This window comes from Ziziphus jujuba, chromosome 6 (genome assembly GCF_031755915.1).
Source record: "Ziziphus jujuba cultivar Dongzao chromosome 6, ASM3175591v1".
Classification (NCBI taxonomy): Eukaryota; Viridiplantae; Streptophyta; class Magnoliopsida; order Rosales; family Rhamnaceae; genus Ziziphus; species Ziziphus jujuba.
This window is the reverse complement of record NC_083384.1, coordinates 12,748,334-12,757,764: the sequence shown is the minus strand read 5'-3', so window position 1 is coordinate 12,757,764 and position 9,431 is coordinate 12,748,334. Positions and strand designations below refer to the sequence as shown.

The 9,431-nt window shown below is 36.3% G+C and overlaps 1 protein-coding gene across 1 annotated transcript; it reads right to left on the bottom strand.

Annotated features, from left to right (window-relative positions):
• Positions 1–4,972: 4,972 nt before the first annotated feature.
• LOC132804008 (glycine-rich cell wall structural protein 1.0-like) lies at positions 4,973–9,002 on the bottom strand. Its single transcript, XM_060817885.1, has 3 exons — positions 8,945–9,002; positions 6,055–6,640; positions 4,973–5,159 (listed from the first exon to the last, which is right to left on the bottom strand). The coding sequence occupies exons 1-3, from the start codon at positions 9,000–9,002 to the stop codon at positions 4,973–4,975; spliced, it is 831 nt and encodes a 276-aa protein (XP_060673868.1).
• Between the last annotated feature and the right edge of the window lie 429 nt (positions 9,003–9,431).

Here is a 9,431-nt window from a genome sequence, read left to right as displayed (position 1 = left end):
ATTCAATTATATATGAAATTCCTGTGGTTTTAATATTATTTTTGGGCATGATTTGATTTTAAATATTTTAAGGAAATATTGGTTTAAGTTTGGTGGTTTCAAATTGTATAATTATGCCTTGAAATATTATTTGATTGATTTTATGATTTGGGAAGAAAATTATTTGTATATTATTATCGGTGGATTTATGCTGGAATTATTAAAGAAAAATGTGGGAGGTTGAATTTGAAATGGTATAATTCCCACGGTGAATTTTGGAGAAATTATGTACCTTTTTATGTACTGTATATGTGGATGAGCGCGCAAGTTATAATGTCTCCTGTGAGTTTCCACTGGACCGAGGGTAGGCAAGTTTTATATAGTGCACATAAGCCGCCCCCCTCCATGGCCGGGATGACGGGTTAAGCAGTGGCGCTGTCAGGACGCCGAAGCGACCGTATGCAAGTTTCTCTCTTTAACCTCCCGCCAGACGGTGCTCGGAACGCTGGGTATCGGAAGGCATCACTGGTATATGGTGCGGTGCGTCAAGTATAAATTTTCAGATAGAAATTTCAAACCCTAAAGGTTTTAAAATCGTATTTAAATTAAATGCATTTAAATTTATTTTATCATCTATTTATAATTATTTAAATTATATTTTGATGCTGTTATCTTAATTTATTTAATCAAATTATATGAATTATATGTTGAATTTTTTTCCTTTATGTTATATTTCTTTCATGCAAGTATTCCAAATTTATTTTGTTATATTTCATTACATTTTATTTATATTTGGACTATTTAATTATTTATTAAATTAATTATTACTTGATTTGTGGGGCATAAAATATTGGATTTATTTTTGTTCTTATGCCAAATTTCTTTAATATAAGTATTATTTATGATTTTATTTATGGTATCCAATGATGTCTTATTCTATTTTTCCATTATAAATTTGGATCCTTAAATTCTTGTATTTTATTCGAAATTTAGTTAACTAATTGTTTCTTTGGTTTTCGGGGAATACAAATAACGGGTTTTGCGAAAATGTTTTAAAAGGGGAACCTTTCCAACGGAGTGAATAGTGAAGGTTTTGAGAGAAAATATTATTTTCAATCAATTATTATTTATTTACTTATTTATTCTTAATTAATCAAATGCGCTATAATTATCGTTACTATTATAATTGTACAGTAGATATGGTCACTCACTGAGATGATTAGCATCTCATATTTTTAAATTCCGTTCCCCTAGGTCCAGGTTGGGAGACGTTAATCGTCCGGGGCGAGCCCGACATCTCAGTTCATTGCCGAAAGTCCAAGAAGCATTTCTTCCCTTTTTCCTCTTCATCTTGTATTGCTTCATCTGTCATTGTATTAATTTCACATTTATTTGTATAATGCTCTGTATACTGTATTGGACATTTAGTTATTAATTATGCACCGATTTACTTTTATTCATTTGGAGTGCTGCAAATTTGTGGAATTAAATTGTAGTAATGTGGGAGGAATAAGGGGATGTATATAGAAGTGTGTTTTCAGTGCAGGAAAATTGTGGTAAGTCCAACCCTTAGGGGAGGTTCTACCGGATTTTTCATTGGAGGGTCCGGTAGGGTTTCCTTGGGATCAGGGCTTGTCTCGGGTTCCGGTGAGGAATTTTGGACGGGTCTTGACATCTCCTCCCTTGGGGCCCAGTGTCCTCGCTAGCACACCGATCCAGGTCCGGCTCTGATACCATCTATGACAGCCCAGACCACTGGCGTCCGATATTGTCCTCTTTGGGCATGGGGAATCCTCTTACAATCCAGCTCTCAAGGTTTTGTCAAAATGCGTCGTAATGGTTAGGGGGAATCCTCTTACAACCCCTACCTACCAGTTCTACTGGCACGAGCTTTCCAGGCCCAATCACGATATTGTTCACTTTGGGCCCAGCCCACATGATTTTACTTTCTACATGGGAACGTGTCGCAATGGTTAGGGGGAATCCTCTTACAACCCCTACCTACCAGTCCCACTGGCACGGGCTTCCCAGGCCCAATCACGATATTGTCCGCTTTGGGCCCAATCCGCACGGTTTTACTTTCCCTCATGGGAAGGCCTCGTAATGGTTAGGGAGAATCCTCTTCCAACCCCTGCTTACCAGTCCCACTGGCACGGACTTCCAGGCCCAATTACGATATTGTCCGCTTTAAAGCCAGCCCGTACGGTTTTACGTTCCCTCATGGAAACGCATCGTACGAGAAAGGTATCCATACCACCTTATAAGGTGTGCTTCATTCCCCTTTCCAACTGATGTGGGACTTCACAATCCTCACCCTTTGGTGCCCAGCGTCCTCGCTGGCACACCGATCCGGGTCCGGCTCTGATACCATCTGTGACAGCCCAGACCACCCGCATCCGATATTGTCCTCTTTGGACCTTGGGAATCCTCTTACAACCCAACCCTTAAGGTTTTGTCAAAACGCATCGTAATGGTTAGGAGGAATCCTCTTACAACCCCTACCTACCAGTCCTACTAGCACGGGCTTCCCAGTCCCAATCATGATATTGTCCGCTTTGAGCCCAGCCCACACGATTTTACTTTCCCTCATGGGAACGCATCGCAATGGTTAGGGGGAATCCTCTTACAATCCCTACCTACCAGTCCCACTGGCACGGGCTTCTCAGGTCCAATCACGATATTGTCCGCTTTGGGCCCAGCCTGCACGGTTTTACTTTCCCTCATAGAAAGGCCTCGTAATGGTTAGGGGGAATCCTCTTCCAACCCCTACCTACCAGTCCCACTGGCATGGGCTTCCAGGCCCAATCACGATATTGTCTGCTTTGGGCCCAGCCCACACGGTTTTACGTTCCCTCATGGGAATGCGTCGTATGGGAAAGGTATCCACACCACCTTACAAGGCGTGCTTCGTTCCCTTTTCCAACCAATGTGGGACTTCACATTTGGAACCTAGACTGCGAACCAACCATGGAGCACAAAACAGGCAGCCTCGAGCTTAGTGTAATTAAGGATAAAATTAATATTCCTTGTTTTCATAGAATCTGCATACATTGAAGACTTCTTATATTGGGTGCACACTTTTGAAACCTTTTTTGATTATATAAATATCCGTGAATCAAAGCAAGTTAAATTAGTAGCTTACAAACTTAAGGGAGGAGCGTTAATTTGCTTGGAAGGAAAAACTACAATTTAATAGAAAATGACAGGGAAAGGATGTTGAATTAGCAAAATTATGCAGCAATTTAATAGAAAAAGAGAGGGAAAAGATTTTGGACTTGGCATGAAAATTAGGCAGCTTATAAAGGCTCGTTTCTAGCCAACTGACCATGAATAAATGTTGTACTAACAATATCATCAATGTCAACAGCGTGGTAAGAGTGCTAGTGAGTAATATAAGGAATAACTTGAACAAGACTAGAAACAATAAGTGTCACGATATCTTTATTTGATTAAATATTTTATCTAGTTAAGTGAAATTAATCTAGATAGACCCAACGATCTATACTTAGAAAGTCATGAACTTATATTTTGAAGTTGAAAGTTGTGAGAGTCTATGAATTTGAATTACTTTCTTTTTCTTTGTTTTTTTCCTTTAGATTACAATATTATTATAATTCTAACACAGAGAGAGAGAGAGAGAGAGAGAGAGATTGGAACTGCATCCCCATCTGGAATCTGTCATATGCTATCAAGGTTGAAAAGCAGCTCTCCAGACCAATTTCCAAACCGACCGAATAGATGTAAACTTTTGTCAGATTTCTACGGTGACAAAACGAAACCCAGCCCAAATACTAACCCTTCTCGTCCTAACCAACCCGTATCTTTCTCTTCCAAATACCAACCTCGGCTATGAACTTTGCCCCAAAAAAAAAACAAAAAAATAAAAGTCAGGTAGTAAATGATTTTTCTTTTTCTTTTTTTTCTTTTTTTTTTTCTTTTCCTTTTTAGCACAAGCTTTTAACATTTTAGCGACCGTGGCAACAAAGTTTAATGGCGTGGCAATTACAGCACCCAGTAACCAACTCGTACACTTCTGCAAAAATAAAAATAAAAAAAATTAACTGGCTGGCACATACACAGCATGGATGTAATTATCCTACTGTCTGTTTAATTTTCTATGCCTACATTTTTGGTCATCGAGCTGCATTGATCTAGGCTACCTCCCAACATGAAGAAAAACTTAAATACAAGGATCTTACCACATCATCGTTATCCACATGCAATGTGAATTCAACGAGCTATACATGGTCATGCGCAACATTACAAACAATATCAAAACAAATTAAACATGCATTCCTCAAGTATATATTTATTGACTGTCCAATTACGAGTTACACGATACCTCTATTGGTTTGACGTGAGGATATTTCAGAAAAAAGAGTCATTTTGATATTCATCGGCCACTCTTGCTGCAACCAATTTGGGGATTTTGTTTATTCCTCTTGCCAAATTAAATCCTTGCGATTGAGTTGGTGAAATGCATACCGGCCGTTTGGTCGAATATTAATGATATGGGTTAGGTAGGAATCATAGTCGTATAATATTTGTTTGGATTTTTCACGATATTGTTATATATCTCTCCAATTACATGCTCTCGCATCACTTAAAAAAAAAAAAAAAATTAAACGAGTAAATTAAAACTCAAAATTTAGGTTTTATACTTGTTTGCTACAATATATTAGGTTGCTTGAATTTCTATTTTTCTGCTTTAAATGATGCGTTAAGAGTATATGATACAATATTAAATTTAAGTTTAAAGCCATGTATTTATAAATTAAACTACAATTGTATGGTTGAGTATTGACATATAATAAACTAAATATATGTTGCACGAAATTTCAAAAAAAAAAAAATTGAGGTCAATTAAGAAATTTAATAAATGAAACAACAAATCTGAATTATTGTTACTCTAGAAACTACGTACAAATGCCTACAAATTAAGGAAGAACAACATCATATCGTCAGTAAAATAGCAAATAATAACTTGATCAACTCAATAAGCGCTGCCACCACCACCACCACCGCCTCCTCCTCCTCCTCCTCCACCATAATCGCCTCCACCACCAAAACCTCCTCCTCCCCCTTCACCACCATAATCGCCTCCACCGCCGAAACCTCCTATTCCAATGGCATAATCCGCTCCACCATCATAACCTCCTCCTCCATATCTACTCCACCACCTCCACCAGCCCAAATTCCGCCACCTATTGCTCCACTACCTCCACCATGTCCAACCCATGTGCGTTGAGCTCGACATATCAAACTTAAGATGATAATTATGATCGTTGATACAACAAAAACTATGATTGCAATTAGCCAAGGTTCCATATCTTTTCTATATATTTCTGCTTGCTGATTATCTCAATTCATCAACCCCACCTCTCATTGGCTTCCTATTTATAATCAAGAACCAGCCGCGTAAAAAATGTACAATATATATCCATATTACTCTTAAATAGTTTTCCTTACTAAAACATAAAACGAAAATAATATTATCGTATATTATATATCCATATTACTCTTAAATAGTTAATAATTAAGTGAATTAAATAGATAACTAAATCATTAATAGGTATATATATATATATGCTTTTCTATTTTGCACTTTGAAATACAGCAAAGTGACTGTAACAGTATACCTTTTAGTATTTATTTTGCTTAGTACGACTGTTTTGGTGTATTATAGAGTGCGTCTATTTGATGTAACCTCCTATACATGGCCAAGTTGAATCCCTATATCTTCCTATATGGAATAAGTTTAGTTAGATAATTTTATTCTCTAGTTTTTAAAATTGCATGTTGCAACAAAAACTAAAATCTATAAATAATAATAATAATAACAAATAAAAAAATCGATAATATATGTAAAAGAAATTTTGAACCATAAGTGCACATAATTTACTTCACAATCGATGAGAAAAACAGACATACAGATTAACCGTCTTAATCTATCAAACATTATCTTGTCAAAGCCTTCACTTTCTTGATCTAAAAATAATAATAATAATACACATTCAATTTCCAAATCACATTAAAATATCTTTGCTTCCTTGTTCCTTCCAGCCCAATTCTCACCACATGCTCCCTCCTCCACCGCCACTAAAATAATCTCCCCCGCCGCCACCGCTGAAGCCTCCACTGTCACTGTAACCTCCACTTGAATATCCTCCTCCGTCGGAATATCCACTGGAATATCCTCCTCCACCGCCACTAAAATGATCTCCTCCGCCGGAATATCCTCCTCCACCACCGGAATGTCCTCCTCCATGGTCAAAAGTACTACCCCCTCCTCCACTTCCACTTTCAACATTACTACTTCCTCCACCTTCACCTCCACTTTCAATTGCACCACTTCCTCCTCTTCCTCCACCTCCATGTCCATGGCCTCCGGCGCCATCGCCATGATGACCGGAGTTGACTCCTCCGCCACCACAATCCCCTCCTCCTCCTCCTCCTCCTCCTCCTCCCTCGCCAGTATCTCCTTCTTCCCCTTTTCCTCCTCCTTGTTCTAAAGTATTAGTGCTAATCCAATGGTACATATTTCCATCACTAGCCTGATCATTATGCAATATTTCTGTTTTGCCATCCCCGGCTTCCAAATCGGTATTATTATTGTTGTCTCTGTCTCCGCCAATTTCAATCTCTACGGAAACCTCCACTCCTACACATCGTTTATATATCAGCCATAGTAATACTATTACTATCAGCACCGATCCACAACGATAGGTATGATGAACACTGTCTTCATTGATCTTATATTATTACTATTATTATTATTATTATTTTTTCTCGAATCTCAGATATCAAATAACTGATAATATATAATTAATGACTTCTTTTTCTCCAAAGGTACTTTTCCTTTTATAGTAAAAAAAAAAAATTCGCAATATATCTTCCATTTTCAAAACTATGTTTCCCTTTACTTTCTTCTTTGGCAATTTTGTTGACTTTAATTAGGACGGTATTGCCGTGTTGCACAAGGGAAGCTTTTTGAGCTTCCTAAATGTGTAAACAAATTGTGAACTGCGGTATTATGACTTGCTATTCCTTCATTTTCTTGAATTTTTGTCAATTTTTAGCTTATGGGATTGAAAACCAATTATTTAAGTTGACTGTAAAAATTTTATGTTCAGCTCTTTAAATTAATTAAAATTTGTTATTGGTCGATGTTTGATGAAATGGGTCCAATTCAATTTGACACTTGAAATTAAAAATTAAAATATTTATGATATGTGAAAAAAATGAATATAGAAATGGGATGCTTGCATATAATTTGAACTGTTATATGAATCTTTAATATATATATATATATATACAGAGCGTCTAGAATAAAATCCGACCGCACTTCTTCCATCAGGACCAAAAGCATGCTCAAATTCACAGCCGTTGGATTTTATGACTTCGAATGGATGGCTGAGATTGCAAGCATCACTCACGTGTGAAAACTTTGCCCAAATCTTCCTTTTCCGCTCGCAAAACACCACACTAGATCGCAAATCTTCCACTCACACCAGCTCTCTGATTCCCACACCACTCGCAGCAGCTTTAAATCGTTATGATTTTAAGTAATTGTAATGCTTAATTAATCATCAAAATATGTGGAAAACCTTGTTTAATTTCGAATAAGCAAGGGACCGTAGTTCTAATTACCAAAAAAAAAAAAAAAAAAAGAATAGTTTTTGTTAGAATTCTTTTTGATTAATAATGCTAATATTACAAGATTTATTGGAGGTAGAGAATTCGCTAATAGGAAATAAGAACAGCTATTTTTCATTTTTTTTTTTTGGGTAATTGTAATAAGAACAGCTATTTCTTTTCTTTTTTTTTTTTTTTTTTTTTGGAAATTGAAGTAAGAACAGCAATGGAGACTCTAAAAATTGCCGTTTTCATTGTGCATAAGGAAGAGGTAGAGCAACATTTAAACATGCAAAGGGCCAAAACAAAGGTTTTGCTTTGCTCCGAAGCAGAAATACTATCCTTCCCACCCACCTCTGCTTATCTTTTATGCTAGAAATACACAGTCAATTTCCAGTCAAGGAAACGAGTTCACAATCAAGATAAGATCCTCCTTCAAAGAAAAGGTCAACAGTTCATCTCATTCAATATTTCTATCAAATATCTTTTAATCGTATCCCATGCATTAAGCCTAAGAAAAATTGCGCTCTTAAAACTTCTTAAATAAAAAAGGGAAAAAAAAAAAAAAAAAAAAAGGACTCTCTAGCATATTAGCTACAACCACGTTAATTTGTAGAGGAATAATATATTAAAAAATTTGACTGGTGCGAGTGGAGAGCTGGTGCGAGCAGAGAGTTGGTGCGGCGAATCAAAAAGCTGGTGTGAGTGGAAGAGGAACTAGAGAGCCGGAAGGGGAGAGCGAACGAAAAGGGGAGATTTGGGCAAAGTTTTCATACGTGAGTGATGCCTGCAATCTCAGCCATCCATTCGAAGTCATAAAATCCAACGGCTGTAAATTTGAACATGTTTTTGTTCCTGCTAGAAGAGGTCCAAACAGTGCACTGCACTTGGCGACGGGGACCCACATGATAGAGATTAATTTCGAGTACTTCCAAGTTTACGAGTTTTTGCTGTCCTATTCTGACATTTTCGTTATTTGATTTTTTGGATTGGTCCCATTCTTAGTTTCTGACTTGGTAAACCGTACACAATATTGGCACGCAGACGCAAAATTGGCTAATTCTTTGCATTTTCTAGTTTGATTTTTGGTAAAGGCCAACATAACATTTTTCTTATCGATGTTGAAAGTTAGTACTATTTTTGTTTTAATTCAATTGCCAAACCTTGGAATTCATTTTTCCAAAGAAAAAAAAAGAGCACACAATAAGTGCCATTTGATTATGGTCCAAGTTTTCAATTGCAAAACCTTGAAACTTATTTTTCCAAAGTGAAAAAAAGAGCACACAATAAGTGCCATTTGATAATGGTGCAAGTTTTCAATCGCTATGACCCACAACACCACTAAAAACTGAATATGGCCTCAACTTTTGACGCTCCTTCCGCGTCATCTGCAATAATTGAATTCCCACTATAATATTTTCTGTCTTATTATTATTATTATTGTGCAATTAATAATAAAATTTCATCCTTATCTCAAAAAAGTAATTATTTATTTATTTATATAGTTTATTTTACCCTTTTAGTATCTTTAGTAATAAAATGATATTATGTCAATAATTGTACATAATAAAATATGGAAGAATGTAAACTTACATACGTGTGCGATTATATTAATGTTAGTTGATAATCCTCTTCTTTAGTGAAAGTTTTTTGAACTATTCTAAAAGTTTGTGTGCAAACAAAAAGATTCTATTGAGGTATCTTCCATTAAGCAAAAATTTCTTTTCATGAACAATCTTAATTAATTATTTTAATTTTTTTTTTCTATTACAAATTAAAGGAGGGGGGTGTATTTTCATTTGATCTCTGAACCTAAA

Coding starts and splice junctions, on each gene's coding strand:
- LOC132804008 (XM_060817885.1), bottom strand. CDS start 9,002: ATGACGCGGAAGGAGCGTCAAAAGTTGAGGCCATATTCAGTTTTTAGT. Junction 6,641..8,944: donor AGTTTTTAGTGGTGTTGTGG/GTCATAGCGATT, acceptor AACGATGTGTAG/GAGTGGAGGTTTCCGTAGAG. Junction 5,160..6,054: donor GGTGGAGGAGGGAGCATGTG/GTGAGAATTGGG, acceptor GGGCTGGTGGAG/GTGGTGGAGTAGATATGGAG.